This window comes from Crocodylus porosus, unplaced genomic scaffold (assembly GCF_001723895.1).
Source record: "Crocodylus porosus isolate Cpor-Errol unplaced genomic scaffold, CroPor_comp1, whole genome shotgun sequence".
Taxonomy (NCBI): Eukaryota; Metazoa; Chordata; order Crocodylia; family Crocodylidae; genus Crocodylus; species Crocodylus porosus.
This window is the reverse complement of record NW_017728915.1, coordinates 4,681,613-4,706,447: the sequence shown is the minus strand read 5'-3', so window position 1 is coordinate 4,706,447 and position 24,835 is coordinate 4,681,613. Positions and strand designations below refer to the sequence as shown.

At 50.1% G+C, this 24,835-nt stretch overlaps 1 protein-coding gene across 1 annotated transcript; it reads left to right on the top strand.

Annotated features, from left to right (window-relative positions):
* The first annotated feature begins 2,358 nt into the window (after nt 1-2,358).
* On the top strand, nt 2,359-23,346 carry GOT2 (glutamic-oxaloacetic transaminase 2). Its single transcript, XM_019535576.1, has 10 exons — nt 2,359-2,485; nt 9,885-10,041; nt 11,948-12,076; nt 14,821-14,880; nt 14,987-15,148; nt 16,455-16,559; nt 16,972-17,122; nt 18,488-18,653; nt 20,520-20,670; nt 21,495-23,346. Exons 1-10 carry the CDS (start codon nt 2,403-2,405, stop codon nt 21,615-21,617), a joined length of 1,287 nt encoding a protein of 428 aa, XP_019391121.1. The 5' UTR covers nt 2,359-2,402; the 3' UTR covers nt 21,618-23,346.
* The last annotated feature ends 1,489 nt before the right edge of the window (nt 23,347-24,835 follow it).

Below are 24,835 nucleotides of genomic sequence, written 5' to 3'. Positions count from 1 at the left end.
ACAAGCTGTGGATGCTTTGTCTGGTGTTCCTCCTAGGGTGTGCAGTGCTGGGGTCCGTCTGTCCTTGGCTCCTAAACCAGGGTTGGACCTCCAAAGCTACCCTTGTCATTCCAGCACAGCATCCCCAGAGCTCCACTCTGCTGTGCAGTCTGTTTTTTTGCTCAGCAATATGGGGGCCCTGTGATAGCTTGACAGATCACTTCACTTATAGTAACTAACTCAACAAATCTGTTGCAAAGCCAGGAATAGAACCCAGGTCTCTCCTTGGACCTGGTCCAGTCCTCTGCCTAAAGAATACCAGCTTCACATCTCATTTTAATACACAGTAAAACACATTAGTGGAAGAAATTACATGACACAGTTGCCTGAGAGCACCAGACTGAACTCAGTAACCTGGAGGCCTCTTTTGGCCCTGAGTTCATAGACATACATTCTTTACTAATAGGCAGCACAAGAGAAAGACAGGGCTTGGCAAACCCACAAACCCTTGAACACAAATCTCTTCTCCCCATCCCCACCACCCCTGGGGGCCCTTGTGTTGTTGGTCAGTGTCCATGGAGGAAAGTAGAGTCTCTCTTACTCCTACCTGCTCTTCTCCAGTAGTCAGAGGAGTAGCAGGGGCAGGAGGGGGAGGGGAGGGGAGGGATGGAAATGACTCCCCTCCTGTAGTCAGGTATCCAGGTTGTAGCCATATTGATCTAGAGGCAAAAGGAATCAGAACTCATGGTAGAGATGATATCTTTTATCAGACCAACTAGATTTTTGCAAAAAAATGTCTTTAATTGCAAGCTTTCAGACACAAGATCTTTTTTCCTATGCTTGAAAAAAGGTGCTTGTGCTCAAAAGCTTGCAATTAAGAACTTTTTTTGCAAAAATCTAATTGGTCTAATAAAAAATATCACCTCTACCACAAGTTCTGATTCCTCTTCCCAAGTGCAGAGAGCACTCATCTCTTTTAAAAGCACTTTGCTTCTCAGGCCCTGGTCATCACATGCAAACCCCTCCCCCACCTTATTCCAGAGCAGGTGGTAAAGCAGATAAGAGTCATTAGTAAGTCAATAGTCCTTGGCAGCAGCCTGGATGACTTTTCTTCTGTGTAAGGCAAGAATTCTTGTGGGCACTATCTTTTATTGGACCAACTGTATGGTTGGTCTGGATGAAGGCAAGCTTTTAGCCATCACAGACCCCTTCCTAAGACAGAAGCAGACACCACTGAGCTAAACTGCTCTGTCTGTTCTCCAGAAAGGGAAAACACCCTCCCCCCACCCCCCATCTTCTTGGGGCTTGCTGTTTGTTGCAGCTCAGATACACATCTCCCAGATGAAACTGGCTTTCAGCAAAGGATCCAAAGGCTTTCTAAATCTTCCCGTCATGGTGAACTACAAAAACACCCCAGTCCCACCAGCTGGTGGTTATGTAAGTGGCTCTTATACCTGCAAGGACTTCCATGATTGTCTTGGGAATCCTTGTGAGAGCCAAAGTTGCTCAGATCCAAAGCTACATCATGTGTCCTTAAAAGCCTGGAGAATCAAAACCAGTGCACTCTGTGGGCCGTGGGCTGCTGCTTGCCTGGGAGGCTGCAGTGAGTGGTCTGCAGCTCATACCAGACCTTTATTTTCAACTAAGTGTGATTTTAAGGAAGCAGGGAGGTCTCTGAGACATGTTCTAGGTTCACTGTCATCCCCCAAACTGTCTGGGGACCAGCAGACAGGACAAGCGCTAGGGGGAGGGCATTGAGCACAGCCTTGGTGCATTGTGCTTGGCTGATGTCCCACCCGAGGCCCATGGCACAGGAGCCAGAGGGAGGGCGATGCTGCTCCTGGGGCACCGATCCGCAGGTGACAAGCACCTGGCACACCCAAAGGACTGAAGGAGCAGGGACAGTTCTGGGAGCCTCTCACTCTGACAAAACTGGCCTGGATCTGGCCAGCGCTCATTTGTGGCTGAAGGCAAATGAAGGGCAAAGACTGAGCAGGGCACAGGAGTGGGATGGAGGGAACATCCAGGCAGGCCTGAGTAAAGGCAAGGGAGGAAGCCAGGTGGTGTCGGGGGGCAGCGTCTGGCTAAGGCGCTTTGTGCCCGGCCTTCATGTGATTGAGCTGCCGTGACACTCATCCGCTTAGGGGCCTTGTGCGGGAGGATTCATTAGCTAATGGCAGTCCCTGCTGCGCGTTTACGGAGAATTACGGTAGGGTCCCTCCTGTCGGTCGGGATCCGCGCGCGCCGCTGTAGCTGCAACGCGGCCTCCCGCAGCCGGGGGCGCTGGGGCAAGCGCGATGGGACGGGCCCGCGGGGTGCCCGTCTTACGGCTCCGCCCGAGGTCTGCTCGTCTGTGCAGGCAGCAGCCGGGGAAGTGTGCGCGGAAGCCCCGTTTGCGCCTGCGTGTCCCAGCTCCGCGCGCCATGGCCCTGCTGCAACCCTCCCGGCTCCTGGGCGCCGCGACATCGCGCCGCGCCTGCCTCGCCCCCGCTGCCGCCAGATCCAGGTGGGTCCCGCGGCCGGGGGAGCGGGGGGCGCGGGCCCGACCTGGGGCTGCCTCGTGCGGGGGTACTTGGCAGGGCAGATTCCGTCCCTCTGAGGAAGCTTGTCCCTCCGCGGCGCCCGTAGTAGCGCGGGTGGTGAGGTAGGGGCACGGCCCCGGTCGCGGGGGGGTCCCGGATTGGTTGGACAGGGGGCGCGTCCGATTGCTCCAATTGGCTCCTGGGTCTGAGGGGCCGCGCGTGCCCTTGACCGGCCGGCTTAGAGGGCGGCGGAAGCGTCCACGTGCGCCCCAAAGAATAGCCCTTCCCGGGCCGGGGCTGCCTGGGGGCGGATCTTGCGCAGGGAGCAGCGGCCCCCGCGTGGCCCTTCCCTCCCCTGGGCCACTGCCTGCACACGGGATCAGGGCTGCCCCCCCGCCCCCGTGTCTGACTCGGGCCCGACTGCTGTGAGCTCTGGTCCGGGCAGGCAGGTGGAGCTAGGCCTGGGCTGCCGGGTGTGGCCAAGGCTGCTATGGTCGGGTACTGTTCATCTGGGGATTTCCTGTAGCCAAAAAGAGTAGAAGCTTGGAGCTGGCCTTGCCCAAGGGCAGGAACAGGCAATTATTTCAGGTGGAGGGCTGCTTACTGAGTTTTGGCAAGCCATTGAGGGCTGCATGAAAGGGAGCCAGGGGCAGATAAATATTAATTTTCTACACTTTTAGGGGTCCCGTGGGTTAGATAGAATGGTTGGGTGAGCCGCATCCACCCTGCAGGCTGCATTTTCCCCACCCCTACCCAAGGGCATCTGGAGCCTGAGCGTTAAAAGCATGAGGGTTTCTGAGATGGGAGGGAGGTTTATACTGAGCTCTGCTCCTGAACCCTGGGTTAGGTGCTGCTGCTGGCCCTGGGAGCAGCATTTCTCTCCCAACTGTCTGCGTGAGGCAGGTAGCATTTAAAAGACTATGACCTGTGAGTGTCCAGCCTCCTTTCTGACACCTGCATTTACTAGTGACCTGACAGTGATGGCTGATTGTTCCTGAGCAGCTCTCCAGACCACTCACTGTCTTGCCCACAGTGTGGGTGATGTCAAGCGGAGATTCATAACCTGCTTCTGCCAGGTCTGGGCTCTCAAATGACAGTTGACTGTGAGCAGGGGAAATAGCAGTTCTCAAATTGTGCAAGGTGAGGAGGGTTCACCACAAAGGCCTTGGTAGGCCTGACCTTCAGAATAACCCTAGTTAAAGACACCCAGTCTATTGATGACACCTTGTCATGTAACTGGACTTTGACTAGCTGTTAAAATACCCCAGGGGATGGGGTAAGGTTGGAGCTCTGGTTGATTGGGGGTGAGGAGGAAGTGCTCCAGATCAGTGCTTGAAAGGCCTGTAGTAGCAGTGGGCACAGGCCAGTTAGCAGCAGTGTTGTGCTCCAGTGATCATTTTGGGGATGTGGTGTTCATCACAGCTGATCGGCCTGGATGCTGCAGCAGGCTGACCTTTGTTTCTTCCCCCACCAGCCCTCCAAAGTAACTGAATAGTTTCAGGGGTTCATACTGACAGGGTTTGTGAAACTCAGTGCTTTTTAGCTGTTTGTGACACTAGATATAGCCAGGAATCATGTGATTCTCTTGGGGTGACAGGTGGCCCATTAAAAATCTTGACAACCACTGAAGCTTCTTTTAATTGCCAGGAAAACTGCCAAAGCACTACTGTAACCACAAGCATATTGACTTTTATTAGTAGATGTTTTGGATGGGGAATCCAGGAAAAAGATGACAAAGCTGAGATGGAAATACAAAGTGCCTGAGTGAGGGACTAACAATCAAGGGATGGGGGAGAGGAGGGGAAGGTGACTAGGTTACATATGATACAATGTTAGCCAACTAACCCCGGGGGTGGGGGGATGTGGGAAGGGGAAGGGGGGGTCGCGACACTGAGAGGGAAAGGAGATAGATACACACATATCTATCGGAGAGAGCGTCTCAGTCCATAAAGTCCAATCGTGGGGGTCCTCTTCGTGTGGGGCGGGGTTGTCCGTGGCAGCGAAATCCTCTCGACGCACAGCGAAGCGGGGGGGGCGTACTACTACTGATATGCAGCCAGAGCTCAGAAGAGGCTGGGGTGATGTTTGGTTCAAAGCGTTTAATTTGAGACGGATGTCATCTTAATTTTAATTAGGTGGGATAGAGTGCCTAGGTCACATGTTAAAGAGGTGAAGCAAGTGCACCCCCAGGCAGGAACATGCTTGTCTCAGGCCTTGACTTGCATTTTGGGTCATCTGTTCAAACAGTCTCTGTACATGGGATTTGTACATATGTGGCTGTTCATATTTGTGTAGGCAAATGCTCATGTGGTGCACTGAAACCAGTAATGAAAGTTACACCCTTCACTCTTACTTCCAGCCTTCCCCTAGGAAAAAAAGCATATGTTCTTCCTGAGAGAGGCAAAGTCTAAACTCCTGCAAGCAGAGTGGGAAAACCCCGCCCCCCCCCTTTTTTTTTCCCTCTGGCTGAATCATGTCCCTCCCCTGCCAAATGCAGTGCACCAGGAACAAGAGAAGAGAGTTTCTTCAGACTTCACCCCAAACCATTTGTCTGTGAACATGAAACTCATTGGCCCTAAATCTAACCTTCCGGTGGCTGTGTTAAGCCAATGTAAGCAGGAGCTTGGAACAAAAGTACTTAATGCTGAGGTGTGCTGTGGCTTAACTTCATGTTGATCCCCCATATGCTTAACTGCTTGAGGAGCACCCTTCAGCTTGTCAGCCTGCTTAAGTATTTGCAGGATTGGGACTTTTAAGCAGCTTATAGCACTTAGTTTTAAGTGAAAAGCATTGTAGAAAGAATCTCAAAAGTAATTGCAAGCATCTGGAGCTCTATCTAGCTAACAAAAAAGAAAGCTCATGGGTGACCTTGTGCATCACAGGGAACACCATCCTATATAGCTCAATCTTTGACTTCTGGTTATAGTTAAAGGGCAAAATGGAAATGTACCTCAATGTGCAGGTACATCAATTCCTCCTTACTTGTACCAGTTATTTGCCTCTGAAGGTATCCAAGGTAGTGTTCTCTTTTTGTTTAAATTGGCTGTTGCAGACTCTGGCTTCTGGTTAAACACCTGTCCAGGTGATGTTCAAGAAGGCTGAATATGCATATTGCATGATTAACTCTGTCTCTTCCTAAAGCTGATCCTGTACTTTAAAATATTCACTGCCTCTCCAGTCCTCAAATCCAGAGCAGAATTTTTCAGTTTGTCAAGTCTTGCATCCTCAATGACCTCCTTTCATAATGCTCTTGCCTGTAGTAGGTAAAGATGCTCTTTATTTGGGGATCACTTTTGACACTACTGCAATACAAATAATGACCTGGACTAGTTTAAGAGAACCCAACTGCAGTTGGAGCCCCACTTTGATGGTCTCATTGTCCAGCCATACTGGAGAACACAGTAAGTCACCTCTTGGACGTATGGGTGACAAGGCCAATAACATGGTGGTTTTCAACCAAAGTTACATGAAGCCTTTCCAAAGATACTGCAACATGAGTGCCTCCATGGTCAAGCTGAACTGCCTCGTGGACAGCAGCTGTGGCTGGGCCATATTCTTTGCTGGTCTGATTCCACATGCTCCTCCTGAAAACCTATGCCAGACAGGGGGGATTGCCTTACAGCCCTCTGTTTCCGTGAGGACTGTGAAAGGACTGTGGCAAGAACATACACTCCAGACATAGCCCTTTGCACTGCCAATTATTAACCAGCCATATCAGCAGCATGGAGAGCAGCATCCAGCAGGCAAGTTTGTGGGGGGTGCAGATCAAGGATCTCCACAGTGAGGGAGGTAGTAGGGCTGGGGCACGGTGAGGTGGAGCCACAGGTGACTTGTGAGGGAATTTTGGGGTGGCTAAAGCCCATCCTATAGTCCCCCTCTCCCAGTGTTGCTGCTGCCCACCCCAAGCATGACCCTGGCCCAGCCCTCACCAAAAAGAGGCTAGCGCAGCCTCTGGCCCTGAGCCCACAGTGGGCAGCCCTAATCCAGGGGGACATGCCTCCACCAGCAGGGTGCAAAGTGGTGGGAAGCCACCCCTTCCCCACCCACCCTGCCCCAGCCCCACTCCCTACCTCACTATGGGTGTATCAGTGTGCCCCCACCAATGCCCCTCCCCCCAGACTTACCAGCTAGGTGCTGCTCTCCAAGTTGCTTGGCTGCATTCCTAGCCATGTACATGGGTACACTGACCAAAAAAAGCCAATTGCCAATAATGTCAATTTTTGCTTTTATTGGTGCTGATCTAATATGGACTGATATATCAGTGGACCTCTACAGAGAACCGTAGTATGGGCAAGAGCATGGGGTAGGACCCTGGTTGAGAAGCACTGAAGTAAGTAGAGGCATCACAACAGTGGTTCTCAACCAGGAGTCCTACCAAATTCAGAGAGGTTGTAGAGGGTGCTCTGCTTCTTCTTTCCCCTTCTTCCTCCCTTCCCCTCCTTTTCTACCCTTTGGCTTACTAATTTCCAGCTATTTACTTTTTTACAGGCAGCCTCTTTTCTACCTTGGAAAACTACTACAGTAGAGTTTCCCTTATTTACCTTTGGCTTTTTTCCCCCCTCCCTTCCCTTCCTCTTTATTTTCCTAATTTCCACCTATTTATGTTCTCATTGACATCCTGTCACACTCCTAACTTCTTTCAATCCTTGAAGTCTCAGGACAGCAGAGACTCCCTATGCCTGAAGAAGGGTGATTGCACCCAAAAGCTTGCAAAGAACTTTTTCCAAACTACTCAGTTGGTCTAATGAGAGAGATCACATCTACCCAAAGAACATTGAGAACCACTGCAGTAATAGATCTCAGTGCTGCCCTTTACACCTGGCTGCCCATACTGTAACTTGTCTGTCACAGCATTATAAAACTTAAATGCCTAACTGCAAAGCACTGATTAGTCACTGTATGTGCTTTATAGGGCACTTGCCCTCACCTCCTTTTTTTGAAGAGTTGAGTCCAGGCCTCTTTCCCAGGATATCAGTTTATGTATGGCCAAGAAAGCTGTCTTATCTAGGTGAGGTAGTTTTCCTAGCCCAAAAAACTTATCTACTTTGGTAAAGCTTGGTGTAAACTGACTTAGGCCTTGCTGAAACTTTTCTTAATTAGTCTGCAAGGTGCCTTTCTGTCCTGCCTTCTTCCTGACTTATTAGTGTTTGACAGCCCTTTGTTCTTTTACTTTAACAAGGAGAACAGTATCACTCTGCTTTTCTCTCTTCAGCTCTAAGGTGCACAGGAGATGAGCATTGCATGGCAAAAAATTTTCTTAGCCCTCACCTTCAAAATCCTGCTACTCCCCAGATCCCACGTTGGGGTAAATATACACATTCATGTTAAGGCACAATCATGCGTACTGTCAACGTATCCATATGCTATGTAGGACTGCTGTCCTTTGTCTTGGAGCTATATTTAGTACTCCCATTGTTCATGATGAGGACTCTCATTAAAGATCTAGCTGCTCATCAAATCAAAGGGACAGATTAAAAGCTCCAGGTCTTCTCTTATGCCACTTACTGGAGAAACTGAGTCCAAACAGAAAATAATGAGGCTTCTTATAGTCTGACTTGTGGCGTCCTTGACATTAATTAGGAGGACCTCTCACTCCTTGGAGTGACAGTGCTGCAGATGGAACAAGAGCAGGTGGCTAGAAAGCATGGCCCTGGAGGTGCCTCTGCCTCTTGACTTCCCCTTGAAACACACCTGACCTCCTTACTGGAGTGCAGAGAGCAGGATCAGACCACCCACCTCAAATCCGAACTCCCTGATAGACGGGGATTGTGTCAGCAAGCTGACTTGCTCTCCATGGCCACGTGCAGATTGGTCAAGTATTTACCAGTGATGCATCAACAAAGACTGTGAAGGCCAGTGTAACACATCTGGAAGCAAGTGCTTTAAAAAACTGTTTCCTGCGGTGAAACACGGACCTCAAAGTGACTCTGTGCTGTGAAATACAGACCTTTCACAGCACACTGACATGAAAGTGACTTTGGGCTTTGTTTGATTACTCTGAGCTGAAGACCTTTCCTACTTCCATGGTCTCTGGTTATGAAGAGGGTTTGTATTCTAGCTTCAAAAGCTTGTCAGAGCAGCAGATTTTAAACAAACAAAACTCCAAGAGAAATTATAGCATTTGGGGTTGCGAACTCTCTGGTATGTTGGGAGGTGAGGAGGCTTGCCTGGTGTGTGTGGTGGGGGGGAGGGAAGCCTGGGAGCTGCCAAGGTACAGTTATTGTCAGAATTTGGGACCTTGTGTACTAGGTATCCTGTGCACCGAAATAGGAATGGTCCTTCTGCTAAGGAGCTTGCAGCCTAAGACTACTGTGATTAAAGATGAATTTAGCACAACATAAAGCTGTAGCTGTTCTCTAAGGGTCTCACTGCTGCTGTAGCAGCCAGAGTTCCCACTGACTCCAGCAGAGTTTTTAGTGTTTGGCATGCATGAAAATCAGCCTTCTGTAGCTTTCTACAGAGAAGCTAGAATGCTTTCCTCTGCATTGAGCTGGTGCTGTTTGCTTGTTAATTGACGGAGTCTAAATGTGGATCCAGGAGACTAGTGAGCTGAGCATCTAATGGAGCATAAATTTAAGATGGTTCTTCCCATTAACAGTGCTCTTACCTCTTTTAGTCCCTATAAACCACTTTATGGGGGAGGAAGGATATGCACCTTGGTGGACAGAAATACAGCTGCTTGGCTTTTAACGTCAGATTGAAGTTGTCAAACTTTGAGATGCCTAGCTTATGCAACAATCCTGCACTTGTTTATTAGCTCTGTAATGATAAATCGATATGGGGTAGGTCCATGTTCATACCAACTCTTTTTCAGGTACAGTTGAGAGCCTGGCTCTGTCCCAAACAAGGCTTAGAGCTGATATACTAGAATTTATGCTAGTTTTGGATGGACCAAGGATCAATACACTGTGCCTTGAGATACTGGATCAGTTTGCATTCAAAACTAACATCATCAACACCAGCAGTGTAGGCTGGGATGTTCAGTGGCTCAAGTCACTGAATTTCAGACTCCCTTAGAAAATTCCATCTAACTTGCACCATGTCTGGTGGTTGGACAGGGTTGGCACCGTACTTTCGCTATGGTACCCTTCTCTAATCCTCTACAATAGAGCCGGGAGAGGGATTGCGTGGGCAGTGGGAGACCTCTCAATTATTTGAAACTGGCAAAACTGAGAAACAAGCACTGTTCCTGAACTATACCTTCCTGGGAGGGAAATTATGGTTTTTGTCTACAGAAAAAAATGTTTTGGCCTGGGATCTTGCGGCTCCAAAGTGATCCTGTTGTAGGTGAGCCAATAATCCAGGCTATAACAAACAGCCTTTTAATAGATGTGAATAAAGAGCTCTGTTCATAATTAGGCTTCCTTTTGGTCTTCATTGCAGCTCCTGGTGGTCTCATGTAGAGATGGGACCCCCTGATCCTATTCTGGGAGTGACAGAAGCTTTCAGGCGTGACACCAACACTAAGAAGATGAACCTGGGTGTTGGAGCCTACCGGGATGATAACGGGAAGCCCTACGTCTTGAACTGCGTCCGCAAAGTAAGCCTGCTGCTGAGCAGGGATACCTTTTAGGTGCAGAGACTAAAATACATGCATATATAGTAGCTTGGGGGCAGTCTGGGAAATTCTGCTGAGTCTCTCTTACTGGCTTCTCTCTAATCCAGTGTGAAGTGCAGAGGTGCTGTCCTTGAGGGATTATGGTGAAGGTGGGATTATTTACCTGGAGCCTTACAGCTCTGTACTTCTATTACTTGCTGAAATCAGTCTCTGATTGGCCAGCTGCCTGTATCAGGCCACTCTGCCTGTTTTTCGAGCTCTACAGTGACTCTTATACTCAAGTCTTTCGTGGCAGTTTTTGGTTTTCAGGGCACATTCAACAAAACAGTTCTTTTGTCTGTCCTGGGCTTCAGCTCCGGAGGCTCTTTCTTTTTAACCCCTTGCTTCTAGGTCCTGCAGCAGGGTCCTGGTGCTCTCCAGCTGTGTGGTCAGCTTTTTCCTGGAGAGTCACTTCCCAGCTTGGTCTGAACCAGCTAGGCCCTAGCTCTTAACAGTGGCCTGCCCTTTTATGTGACCTTTTTAAGAGAGGACAGCTTTCCCTAGGCATTTAGGCCATGGCAAGAGCTATTCCTGTGTTCTGGGACTAAGGATATATTTATCCTCCCAAATACTCTGATAACTATTAATAGGCTATGGACTGTGGATATGTTGCCAGTATTTCTTGGCTGGCTGAAGTAGGCAGGGTGAATGTATAGAGAGGAATGTGTGGCCAGCAGCCACTGGTCCTGCTACCACAATCTGAGCTGAGTTGCATGAGTAGTTTGGATCATCAAGTCCAGCCCCCTGCCATGGCAGGAAAGAGTACTGGGGTCAAACAACCCCAGCCAGGTGTTTATCCAGCCTTTTCTTAAAGACCCCCAGGGTAGGAGCGAGCACCACTTCTCTTGGAAGTTGGTTCCAGATCCTAGCCACCCTGACCGTGAGGTAGCCCCTCCTGATGTCTAGTCTGAATCTACCCTCTGCCAGCTTGTGACCGTTATTTTTAGTCACTCCTGGCAGTGCTCGCGGGGACAGGGACTCCCCCAGTGCCTGCTGGTCCCCTCTGACTAGTTTGTAAATGGCCACAAGATCCCCCCTCAGCCTTCTCTTGTGGAGGCTGAACAGGTTCAGGTCCCATAGCCTCTCCTTGTAGGGTCTGCCCTACTGCCCCCTGATCATGCGGGTGGCCTTCCTCTGGACCCTCTCCATGCTGTCCACATCCCTCCTGAAGTGCGGCGCCCAGAACTGGACACACTACTCCAACTGCGGCCTGATGAGAGCTGCAAACCTGACTTACAGGAGAGCCTCTTTTGTACTATAGCCCCAGCCATTTTCTAGAATGATGCAACTAGTCTTGTAATTTTTCCAGCAGAGTATAGGCTTATATCTGAGTTGGCATGATAGGCTTATTACTACAGTACTGAGGGGCTTGGGCCATGTTTGCACATACAGAAACTTTGCTCTTTTGTAAATGAGTTGTTCTCCCTTTCTGCAGAATGGTTTGGTTGCAGCCAGCAGAAGGAACAGGTAGCCTCTTGTGAGCACTTGCAGCTAGTAGGCATTGAGCATGTTGCTTCTTGTATCTGGCTCATAGCATTCACTAGGTCGCTAGTTGCTCCACTGAAGCAATGCTAAAGTTAAAGGCTCAATGCTGTGTATCAGGCTAGTTGTAAACTTTGCCCTTACTCCAGGAGAAAGCTGTAAGCAGAAACATTTATTGGTGTTTTTGGCTTTGACTTTGGATGGAGCCCTAACCTCTGAGGGATACTTCCTGTTTAACTGAGTTATCATACCATCTCAGTGAGTGGAAAGCAAAGGAAACTTTCTTTTCTTTCGCCTGACCCCAGCTTTTGGAAGTGCCTATGGGTCCTGTACAATAGTGACATTGAAGATGTGTTCCTCTCCATAGGCAGAGGCCCAGATCGCTGCTAAGAAGATGGACAAAGAATACTTGCCGATTGCTGGCTTGGCAGAGTTCAATAAGGCATCAGCAGAGCTGGCACTGGGTGAAACCAGTGAGGTTATCAAGAATGGCCGGGTAAGGAACTACATGGAAAATGTTAGAGCAGCCCCCATTGTACAATTGTTTACTCTGATATGTTGTACCTGTCATTGTGGTGCTTGTTGGTAAACAATTCTATATTCACATGACGGATGCATTTCCCTTTTAAACAGCAAAGGGAATTACCTCTGTGGGATCTCATCAGTAGGTCTCAAAGGAGTTTAATATAATCCTTCCCCATCTTCAGAGGAAGGAACAGAGGCATAGTGAAATGAAAGTGACTCATGCACAAGCCAGTGGCAAAGTGGGGAGGAGCTGCCTGGCTTATCAAGTCCTGTTCTGGTTAGCAGTGGCTGAGTTCTGGTCCTTGTGTTGGCAGTGGTTGAGCTCTCCTGCAGTATCCAGCATCACAACGAGCTATTGTTCTATTGTCTGGGCTGGATTTTGAAATCAGCAGTTCTGGCTTCCCAGGCTGTTAGAATACAGTATTTGGTCAACATGATCATATGTTCTTGTACAGCTAATTCTCTTTATCCTAAAGCTGTATTGGAAGTGAGAATTTAAAATGGACAAAAACAGGAGTTGGCAATCTATAGTCCTCAGGCCAGCCTCTGGATCCAGCCTGCAGCGGCTAAGGTGATTGGTCTGTGGTGTGGGGCTGCTGAGGGGGCACCGATAAGTTCCTTCTGTCTGTTCTGTGCTGTGCTCTATCTCTCATGCAGAGCCTCTACTGACAACCCAGCCCTGGGCACTCTTGACCCTCACTGCTGAATTTGCCCCTTGGCATGGCTGTTGGCCATGGGAATCTAAGTGGAAACTGGTGAGGGGCACAGGAGTGGTGGGGCAACAGTCCATTAGCCTGCAGCAGTAGTCACTTCATGGGCTCTGGCCCATCATTCATAAAGATTGCCAACCACTGACTAAAAGATCTACGGTCTCAACTAAATGTGCTGTGTGCACTAACTAGTATTTTGTCTTGCATAGGTAGCGATGATCAGGTTTTCTCCGATTTTAAAAAAAACAAAAAAACCCAAAACAATTCCTAAATTCTTTGATTTTAAAAAACAAACCAACCCAAATCTGCATTTTTCCACAATAAAAAGAAATGTATCTGTATATCGGTATTAGTTGAACACAGTTTTATTGATATATTTACAATGTTTAAGCAATTTGGAAGCCTATCAGTGCCTAAATCATTATACTAAAATAAATTTTAAGTACCTATATATTTTTGCATTTGATTTTCTGATTTTTATAAGGGAAAATCAGAATTCTCCCTGCCTCCTTCAGTCACCAGGACATGGATCCAGCCGTAGCTGTCCCCTGCACTGCTTTGTGACTCTGAGCAGCCCTGATATGCCAGTGCTCTGCCCCTGCCATTGGCCCTCACTCCCCATCCACAGTCTTCCCTCCCTCCCCACTTCCCCCAGCCATGCTGGTGCCCCTCTCTCCTGACCTACAGCCCCCCTATCCCCACCAATACCCCTCACTCCTGACCTGCAGCCCCTTAGCCCCCCTAGTGCCTCTCATTCATGACCCACACTGTCTTCCCCCGCAACCCCCCAACATTGCTAGTGCCCCTCACTCCCAGCCTATAACCTCTATACCTTATCCCTATACCTTCCAGCCCTGCTGGTGCCACTCACTACCAACTCAGAGCCTCCTGCCGGAGGGGGTCCCCAGCTACCCCCACATGGTCTCACAGGATGGTGCTATTCAGGGACCTTCAGTATGAGGTGTATGCAGTGCACCTCATGCAGAAGCACAGGCAGCGGCTGGGGCACCACATGCTGCCCTGTGCCACAGGCAGCAGGAGAATGGTGAGGGGGGCTCCAAATGGTCTCCATCCTATCAGGACCACAGCATGGTGACTGCAGTGGTTCTGGTGCATGGAGGCAGCAGTGGAGCAAGTCTGGCACTGGTGTGGGCTGGAGGAAGGAGGGGGATGCCTGTGGCACACCCTGCTCCAGGCTGGGGCCCCTGTGTTCCTCCAAGCTGGGGCTCCTGTGCTGCACTAGGAGGCCTGACCATGGGTCTCTCCACCACCCTGCCTCTGCCACTGAAAGCACAGGCAACAGCTTTGGGCACTGCTGGCCCAGCCACACAGCTTCCTGCTAACCCTGAAGGATCCCCACACCCCCTTCACCTGCTGGAGGGGCAGGCACAGCACCTCTGGGAGGGCCCTGCTGCCAACAGCACAGTGCTGGGCTTGCCAGTTGCACCAAGTGCTGCCTTGGAACCCCCTGACTTGCCACAGCCCTGGCACCTAGACACCTTCCCCCAGCACCAGCAGGCACTTGCCTTTCCTCAAGCCCTCTACTGAGGTGCTCCCCTCCTCAGGCCCCTGGACAGTCCCTAAGCCCTGACCTTCCTGCCCTCCTCCCCCACCCCAGACTTCCTGTATCTGGCTCCCAGGGCTGCTCCAACCACACTGCTTGGCTGTATGCCAGCCACATGTGTGCATGCATGTGCCTACACATGGGACCTTCTGCTTCCAATTGCTCTCCCGAACCCCAAACAGCTCCTTGAAGGTTGGAAGGCTGCCAGCCTGCAAGGGAAAACCTGTGGCTTCCCATGCTGTTCTCCTTTAAAGGAGAAAATCTACATTTTTCCATTGGAATTGGAACACCTGGATTCCTAGTGATGAGTTAACACGTGAACTGGATACTTCTCTGCTCTTTGCCCAGGGAGCACTTAAGATGTCAGTATCTGTTCAACATGGTTGATGCCATGTGTGGTAGGTCAGTGTCTTACATGTTTGTACCTTTCTTTCTTTGCAGTATGTCACTGTGCAGAGTATTTCTGGGACTGGGTCTCTGAGAATTGGAGCCAATTTCCTGGTGAGTCCCTAGGAGGTGATGAGAGGGGACATATTGGGTTGCAGCACATTTAGGGCCCTGGGACCCTGAATCTTCCACTTCAGCATATTTTCTTTCTCTGCCATAGCAACGATTCTTCAAGTCTAGCCATGATGTGTATCTGCCCAAACCGTCCTGGGGAAACCACACCCCCATTTTCAGAGATGCAGGCTTGCAGCTGCAGGCCTATCGCTACTATGATCCCAAGACCTGCGGCTTTGACTTCTCTGGAGCCTTGGATGACATTTCTGTGAGTTGGATTTGGAATCGGGGTGGTGAACAAAGGTAGCATCTAGGGGTACACCAACAGAGATCTTGGGGGCCAATACTGATCCGATATCCAATACAGCTGCCATCAGCTGGTAAGTCTGTTGTGGTGATGGGAGGGGAGAGGGAAGGGTCATGGGAGCAGATCAGTGCCCTCCGTGGTGAGGGAAGGGGCAGATGCTGCCCAGCTGGGGTGGGGGGAGGACAGGCATGGGGGTGGGCAGCTCCTGCCTCTGCTTACATTGTGAGAGGGTGGGGGAAGGGGTACATGCCCCCAGAGCTGCATGGCGTGGGGCCAGCGCTGTGCGGGGCTCTTCACCAGAGGCTGGGCTCAGAGTGGACTCCAGCAACGCTAGGAGGAGGCTGGAGCCACCCCAAGTTTCGCCACACCCCACACTGCCACCCGGCACAGCCATGGCTTTTTCTGGTGGTTGGGTGGAAGCAGGGTGTTGAGCAGCGGCTGCGCCGGGCAACAGCAAGGAACTGGGAGCAGAGCTGCAGCGAAATTTTGGGTGACTGCAGCCTCCTCCCAGCGCCAGTGGAACCCAGTCCAAGCCCAGCCTCCAGCGAGAATAGCTGCACAGGCCGGTTCCACCCTGCAGCTGCAGCCTGCCCCATGCTATGCAGATATGGGGGCACGCTTCCCCTGACCCACCCCCACTGCCCTCCTGTGGTGCAAGCAGCAGCGAGAGCTGCCCCCTCCCCCCACGAGCCACACCTCTGTCCCATTTGTGCCTCCCAACCCTGGCTGGGCAGTGCTTGCCCTTGCCCCGCCCCTGCTCACCACAGTGGACATTGATCTGCCCCCGCCCATGCCCCTTCCCTTCTCCCTCCCCTTCCAACTTAGCAGCTGGAGGCAGCTCTCCATTCTGTGTGCTCTGCTGCACTGCAGCTGTGTGCAGCATGGGCGCTTATCAGGCAAATTATTGGCCCCATCGGGCTAATATCTGATCTATAGATACAGATGCTACTAGAGGTGCATCTATGGGTTCTTGAGCATCCTTGTATAACCTTTAGGCTGAGCCTGACTCGAACCTCTTTCCCCCTATAACTGGAATGTGGGAGTTCTCAGAACTTTGGTTTGAGACTTGCAAGACTCTTCAGACTTCTGAGGGCAAACTTGCTTGGTGCTGCCTTGGTCAGCTCCTCCTTTCTGGCATTACTTTGTCTTCTAAATTACTGCTTGCCCCAGGGCCTCTCACTTGTCTTGTACAGCAGCCTGTATGTGCTACTGAAGGAAAAGGTAGCTTTTACAACTCTTTCACATTACTCTCTAACATCTTCCTTAGAAAATTCCTGAGAAGAGCATCATCCTCTTTCATGCCTGTGCTCACAACCCCACGGGTGTGGACCCAAGACCAGAGCAATGGAAAGAGCTGGCCTCTGTGGTAAAGGTGAGCTGAGTTAAAGTTGATTCATGTGTCAGTGTCTGATCTCTGTGTTTGGTGTTACTCTTCATAGAATCATAGAAAATTAGGGTTGGAAGGGACCTCAGGAGGTCATCTAGTCCAACCCCCTGCTCAAAGCAGGACCATCCCCAACCAGATCATTCCAGGCAGGGCTTTGTTGAGCCAGGCCTTGAAATTCTCCAAGGATGGAGATTCTACCACCTCTCTAGGTAACCCATTCCAGTGCTTCACCACCCTCCTGAGTGAGAGAGTTCGTCCTAATATCTGACCTAAACCTCCCTTGCTGCAGCTTGAGACTGTTGCTCCTTGTTCTGTCATATATCATCACTGCTGAAATGGGGGTTCAGTTGTGAGAAGGAACCTGGGTGAATTGCTAAACCTCTGCTTTCACTTGCAGAAAAGGAATCTCTTTGTGTTCTTCGACATGGCATACCAGGGCTTTGCCAGTGGGGACATCAACAGGGACGCCTGGGCTGTGCGTCACTTCATTGAGCAAGGCATTAACATTGTGCTGTCCCAGTCCTACGCCAAGAACATGGGCCTATATGGTAAGGAAGGAGTTGGCTTGCAGGATTCATGATGCTCTCTGAGAACTTTCATTTCTAGGCTGCTGATGGGAAAAGCCATTTATGCTGTAGTGATCAAAAGTCATTGCTTTTTTTTCAAGACCACCCTAGAGGCATCCCTCATCCCAGCTGGTCTTTGTCTTCACTCAGCCTCTAGGAGGAGACATGAAAGTGCACACTGCTGTAGCTGTGAACAAATGGATGGTCTCTATCCCTGAGCATGCTTTGCTCCCTGAATGAGGTCTATGCTGTCATGGGGTAGGTCTAATCAAAACACAGCAGACCTGTAACATGCAGCAGCTGTTGTGGTAGAACAGGGGTGGGCAAAATATGGCCTGCAGGCCCCCTAAAAAATTTAGAAAATATGTATCTGAGGGCAGGAGAGGACCCCGGGCAGGAAAGGAGCCTGAGGAAAAGCAGACCCTCCTCTGCCCCATGTTCGGCGCTCCCTGCTGCAGCTGCTCACAGCCCATACGGGGCTGTCCTAAGCAGGGACAGGCAGCCCCATGCAGGCTGCGAGCAGCTGCAGCATGGGGCACCAGCCACAGGACGGGGGAGGGGCCTCTTCTCCCGTGCCCAGCACCAGCTCGTAACCCACCCCGGCAGCCAGCCTGGGCCCCGCGCCAGCTCCAGGCTCACCCGTTGGGGCAATGCATGGCAGCAGCAGCTCCGGCCCCCCGCTTGTCATGCTGGGCAGTGTTTGCTGCTGCTGCCTGCCCAGAGCTCGTGCGCTGGGAAGCGTAGAGGTGGCAGTGGCAACCACTGCCCAGCACGGCAGGGGGCCACAGCTGCTTCTGCCACAGAGTAGCCTCAGCAGGCAAGCCCAGAGCCAGCACAGGGCCCAGACTGGCTGCGGGGCTGGAGCACCAGCTCTGTCCCTGCTGGGGAGCAGGGGGTCAGGGCTGCATGTTGCCCCCAGCCTGTACTGTGGGCTGGGGGGGCACTGGGAGTGAGCAGGTAGGTGCACAGGGCCCACACTGGTGTCCCAGGGCCAGCACCAGTGGGGCCCAGAGCAGGGCAGCAGGAGTACAGGGTCCCAGCTGGCAGGGGCCATATGGAGCTGAGCCAGCTCCCCCCCTCTCCCTGCTGGTGCAGCCCAGCCCAGCTCCACAGACCCCTGCCAGCCTGCATCCTGCTCTGGGCCCCACTGGTGCTGGCCCTGAGACATTGGGACATTGGTCCCAAGATGGTGACCAGGGGGCGGGGCACCTGTCAAGGGGTGGGGCTACCCATGTGGCCCTTGACAGCTTGCCAAAACTGGGTAAGCAGCCCTCCACCTGAAATAATTGCCCGCCCCTATAGTAGAAGTATATGATCTCACCTCTCCTGGCCTGGCCTGTGTTCTAGGGGAACGTGTGGGTGCTTTCACCGTCATCTGCAGTGATGCAGAGGAAGCCAAAAGGGTGGAGTCCCAGCTGAAGATCCTGATCCGTCCCATGTACTCGAACCCACCCATCAATGGAGCCCGGATTGCCTCCACCATCCTAAACAGCCCTGACCTGCGGAAAGAATGGTAAAACAAGTCTCCTCCACCAGACACCAACTTCTTCCTTATCTGCTTATGGTGGGAAAGAGGCTGAGTAGAAAAATGCAGGCCAAAGTATTAAATAAATCAGGACATGGGAATGTCCCCATCGCAGGGAGGGAACACAGCAGAATAAAACTGCACTGGAGGGTCCTCTGGCCCATGGCCTATCCTTCAGCTGCCTCCCTCAAGAAAGGGGATGCTTCAAGAGGCTTCCTCTTGGGAGAGTAGCTCCTAAGCAGGGCCCATTGGTCCCACTGAGCCAGCTTGGTGACTTAGCTCCAAGAGAGATGCTTCTCTCTTTTCCTTGGGGCTGGCTGCCACTTTTGGGAGTCCCCAGCTCAAATGCACCGCTAACCAGGTTTCCCTGCTTGGATTTTCTGTCTTACGGGGCCATGGAGCCCTGGCAAGAAGCTGCGAAGTGAATGAACCTATTTACCTGCAAGCGTTTGGATGCTGTGGGTGCACTTCTAGAGCTTCCCTATTTAAATGTAGTTTATCTGGCATCTTCCTTTGGCTACTTTGTTTTATTGTTTGTCCCTCAAGGGAACTGTATGAAATAGTAGCTTATTCAGAATTTCATGGTAATTACACACCTGCACCTGTGGCATCATCCTGGTAGAAATTCAGGCGGGTATGTGCTGTTCCCTTCCACTTTTAAGAAACCATGACCCAGCTGTGATGGTGACTTAGGTCTCTTGAAAAGTGAAAGCTGTTGTTTGTCCCTACAGCTTTGGGCAACCAAGGGTCTGACTGTCATGGCCTTCCCTTCTCCCCACCCCAGTACATCTCAGCTGGGGAAGTGGGAGCATGCATTTGAACTTTTACCTGCCCCAAGAAAGACCAAGGGTGATAGCCTTCCCACCCTCACTCCTGTTTTCTGATCTAACTCCATCCCCCTTTCCCAGCCCTTGTGATATTTTGGTAGAATTCAGGGTCCCTGTAGGCAGTCAACTTTGCAGAACAAAGGGAAAGTTTTGTTCTGCTGGTTGATGCTGTGCTACCCTGTTTCCTTCTGGCAGGCACATATCTAGCCTGATGTTTGTGTGCCTGAAATACATGTATATAGACCTAAGCCTCAGCAGATGAGGCTTGGATGGATTGCTTCTGTGTATTAAGTGTCAGCTAGTTATTTTGCCAGGTTTTTTTTATTTCTATCCCTTATTCCTAGTTACATCTATTGAACCAAACTTTATCATGGACCATGTCAGAAACTTAGGCTCCTTTGCGATAACTCTTTTTTTTGTGTGTGATATTTTGTTCCAACGCTCTGCTTTGAGAGATCCTGGGAAATTGTGGGTCTCAGCTTGGTCCCCACTGAGCAAGAGTCTGTCACAGAACTTTTTAGGGTGGTGGTTCTCAACCTTAGGCTGGAAAAATAGTAGAACAGTTTGCCTGTAGCAGAGATCTTGGGAAGACTGCAGCAGGTCAGAATGTTTTCCCATTTGAAGGGATTCCTACATGAAATCTCTGGGTTTATCTTGTGAATCACATGTACATGTTTGCATACCTAACAGTGCTGCTATGGAGCAGAATGCTGGCTGAGAGTTGCTGTTCTCTGGGCTAGTAAAAAGCAGTTGTCTTCCATTATCAAGGAAGAAAAGCAGATTGTAGCCAGCACTGGCTCAACTAAGACCTTCAGTTTTGTTCTGCCTCTTCCACTTTGGTGATCTCTTGCCCTTTGCACAGTGAAAGAGGTATATGGCCAGGTTAAAGTAGCAGTGCACTCCAGGCAGACAAGCTGCCTTCTGACTGGATGTGCAGTGAGGAGAGGGAAGCTTTGGAGGCATTAGGATGCTGCTTTTGCCCTGTCCTATTCTGCGTCCTTTGTTCATACATGTGCTGTCCCTGCAGGCTGGGAGAGGTGAAGGGGATGGCTGACCGGATCATTGGCATGCGCACCCAGCTGGTGTCCAACCTCAAGAAAGAGGGCTCCTCCTACAACTGGCAGCACATCACTGACCAGATTGGCATGTTCTGCTTCACAGGGCTGAAACCCGAGCAGGTTAGTGCAGTTCCTGTCTAATCAGCATGAATTTACCGTTAACTGAGGGAGGGTGGATAAGGGAAACAGTTGGAAGGAGGCAAATGTCTGTTGTAGTTGGGCCATGAGCCCAGCCTGATGCCACATGCTAGTGGAGGAGAGGATGATAAGTGCTTGTGTCCTTAGGGAAGCTGAGGAAATGGTGGTGGCAGAGAACTGAGGAAAATGTTTTTGCCCTGGTGAGGAAACAGCTTACTTTTCTAACATACTTGGCAGCTCAGTTCATGCTTGAGCAATTTAACATCTCTAAAATTCTGTGCAGTCACTTCATCTTCAGTGATTTGCTTTTTAGCAAGTTTGGTCCTTCCAGGTTTGAACAACAAAAATTTTATATTGAGTCTGCTCCTCTTAACAAGGAACTTGCTAGTTATTCTCATGTCTGTTTTTCCCCACCTTTTTTTTCTACCCACCCACTCAATCAGTATTCTTAACCTTTTGGTTTTTGATTGCTTCTGTGACACAAGCATTCCTGCACCCTTTCCCTCTCCCCACATTGCTTGAGCAAAGAATCCAAAGGAATATAATCATAAAGCACAATGATCAGTAATACTCCTCTCTTAATGGATGGTGTTAAAGTTCAGCTAGAGCAGGAGTGGGCAATTTTTTTTCTCTGGAGGGCCTCTCAACAAGTTTTGGTGAGCTGTCAAGGGCTACGTAAGCAGGATGTGCTCTGGTGTGAGTCTCTAGGGGTCACACTTGCCTTTTAGGCAAACTGGATGGGACTGGAGCCCCATCCTGCCAGGTTGGCTCTGGATGTAAACTTGTATGTATTGCTTGTGTTTCAGGTGGAGCGACTGACTAAGGAGTTCTCTATCTACATGACTAAAGATGGCCGCATCTCCGTAGCGGGGGTCACGTCAGGCAATGTGGGTTACCTGGCTCATGCTATCTACCAAGTCACCAAGTAAATGCAGCAGAGCAGCTGGCCTGCCCCTTGGCAGTCCCTGGCCTCTGATTCCAGAGGATAGAGAAAGTGAAGGGCATTTAGGGGGGCAAGCAGATGGCTTTCAACCACAGCACTTAACTCAGTCATTGAATGTATCTTGTAGGCAAGGCAGTGGCTAGAGGCTTTGCTACATGTAACCAAAGCCACTTGCACTCCTCAGGCTGGCTTCCTCTCTTCCCTTCAAAAGCATCCTATCATGAATTGCCTCCTGACCCTACATGGAAGTTTTTCAGACTTGAAGTGAGCATCTTGGCAGGATTTCTTCAAACATTTACATCACTAGTGTTTAAGTAGCACAAGCACTGAGTGCTCTCTCCCTTACTTGAGAATGTTTCAAGAAACAGTTACTCGCTTAAAACAAGCTAGAGCAGAAGTCAGGCCCCTTCCTTCCCAACTCTGCTGTTTGTGCTGACACAAGTCCATACAGTTGTAGTTTTCTGGGTTTTATTCTGGTCAGCTCCTCAGGACATCCTGGTGTCTAAATCTGATGGTACCACTTCTCCTTTCTTGTTTGCTTCATTGCTGCCCCTCTTACCACTTTCCTCAAATGTCCCTGAAATTGAGGTTCTGCTCTGAAAAGGGCTGGTCACTAGGGAAATCTCTGCTGGCATCTTTGATCAGTGAATGTAGAACCCTCATGATCTCTCTCTCTCCGCCCTGCCCCCCCCCAGTCGCTTAAATTTGAAGCCAGACTTGCTTGTTTAATCCTGAGCACATGACAGCTAATACTGAACTCTGTCTTCCCAGTGTTTATCTGAAGCTGAGTGTTAATGGTTGAGCCCCTCTCCTTTCTGTGTCAAGATACTGTAACTTGTTTCACTGAAAAGGGATCTTCATTACAGTATGTGCAATTCTTTATAATTTGAGTTCTGGTTCTATCGTCCCTCATTACACAGGTAAAGACAGCAGTGTCAGCTATGTGTCCAGCCATCCCAGAGACTGTTTTGATCTTGTGACTGCCTGTGCCTATGGATTTGAGCCACAGCTGCCTATCTAAAATTCCCACCCACTAAACAAGTAACTGGACCCATTTGAAAGGAGAGAGCTTTAAGGCCCAGCAGTTCCTTATGACTGGGAAATGTTTCTGTTGAGGGGGAGCAGAGGCAGGGTGGAGATCTTCACTGCAGAAGGCAAAGTGATAAGCATGTGCCTGATGCTGCTGCCGCCTCGTCTTCATAAGTATTCTCTTCTCCCCTCAAGTCAAAGGGACTTTTGCTGCCATCTTTTTCCCTTTTTTGCCTCTTGCACAGCAGTTTAATCACAGGCAGTTTTGGCTTCTGTAATTCCTGTTGCTAGCAAGCTTCCCTGAAGATCTACTAGCCTGTCTGCCCTCAACTGCCACCTTGATCTGGAGAAAAGCAGTAACTGCTCATGAGGTAAAGACTTATTTCCTGTTTCTCAGGTTAGGAGAAATTGATTGCACTTTAATTGCAGACTTCATGCACATGGCATGGCCTTTTCCTTCTGCCCAGGAACTCCTGAAGCTGCCCACCCAAAGGCCCTGATTGTGCAATAATAGCTGTTGGTGCTAGTCTGTCATGTGGTTGGGGATGACTTTTTTGTGCTGTGGTTTGAAGCTTCTGCCTCTTTCAGACTCTGACCTTTGCCCATTATGGAGAGCCCTCTGCCATTGTGTAATTGTTTAGGCCTTTATGCAGCCTGTCCTCTGTTACAATAAATCTAGAAATGGAGCACATCTGTGTGTCTTCAGTGTCTGTTGCCTTTGCTGAACCCACCTTAATTCTCAAAAAGCCACAAACAACTTGTGCTGTTCTTGGGGAAGGGATTAGCTAAAATCAAACACTGAATGCTACAACTTCCTTTAGGACTCTAGCTTTTCTAGGAGATGGAGGGGGGAAAGCTGGAATATTTGAGGCAAAAATACCTGCCTGCTCTTAGCATTAGAGGTACTGGTTTCTCTTTGACTAGTGCCTACTGGGATCTGACTCTTCCAGGGTGCTGAATATCTACATCTCTTGTTGACTTCAGCTAGAATTGGGACTGCTTACTACTCCAGAAATACCCAGCCTGAGGTCACTTGAGGGACAAAAGAGTATTCAAAATCTGCAGCTGGTTTTGAAAAAGTTGACTCTCTAGTTTCAGCATCTAGCGGGCAGGAGGACTACTTTTGGAGTTGAGGTGGGGGAGTTGCCTAGTAGGCACTTATATGGTGGAATGTTGCTACAGCAGAAACATTTGCCTAGACAACAACTTGGGTAGATGACAAGGGAGAAGGTGTCAGGACTGGGCACGTATGCCCATTTATTTTGTATAGGAAATATTCCTGTTCAGCACAAGGGCAAACAATGCTGCCATTATATGATCGTGGAGTTATGCTGGAGTGATCAAGCATGCTATATCTGTGTAAGAGAAAGCCTTACCTTCCTGTCCTACCTGTGCATCTATACTGTGCATCTCTGCACTCAAATCCTAAATGGGTTTGGTGACCATTCAGTTTGTATAAGAATGCACCACCCTTCAAACCCATTAAGGTACAGGAATAATATGCTGGAGACTTTTAGGTCCCTATAACTGTACCCTGTCTGCAGAAGTCACAATGCTTCAAGCTGCACTGAGCTGCTTTTGGGGACAGCAGACTAAAAAGCTAACAAATAAAGGAGAGGTATTAGCATTACCATCTGCAGTTGATAGTAGTAAGCAGGGGGTGCCCTTCTTTATCCAAACTGCTGTTGCAGCAAATCTTAAACAATCCCTTTTCCTGGTTGGCTCTGTGAGCAATGAGTTACCTCCACCCCTATCTGGAGCAGGGGTGACACATAGGGGGTGCATATGCACCCCCTGAGCGTGGCAGTGTACCCCCTACAAAAAGGTGCTCCCAACAGTGTTGGTGGCACCTGCAGGTGGTCACTGCTCACCACCCCCACCCCCTGCTGCAGATGCCACTGGTGGATCCCTGTTGGCCACTGCTGACGAAGCCAGCAGCATCTGCGGGTGGTCGCTGACTCCTGGCTGCATTTGTCCCCCGGTTGGCGCTCACAGTCCACCCCCCCAGGCCCCCCATTGCCACTGATGGCTCTGGTGGCATCTGCGAGAGCTCCTACTTACCACTGCCATGCTCCTGCCATTGCCGTGCCCCTGCCTGCTGCCGGGGGCACAGTCATTCATGTTCTGGAGCCTGGTCAGAAGGTCACAACAGGGTCCTATTTTTAGTGCAAATTG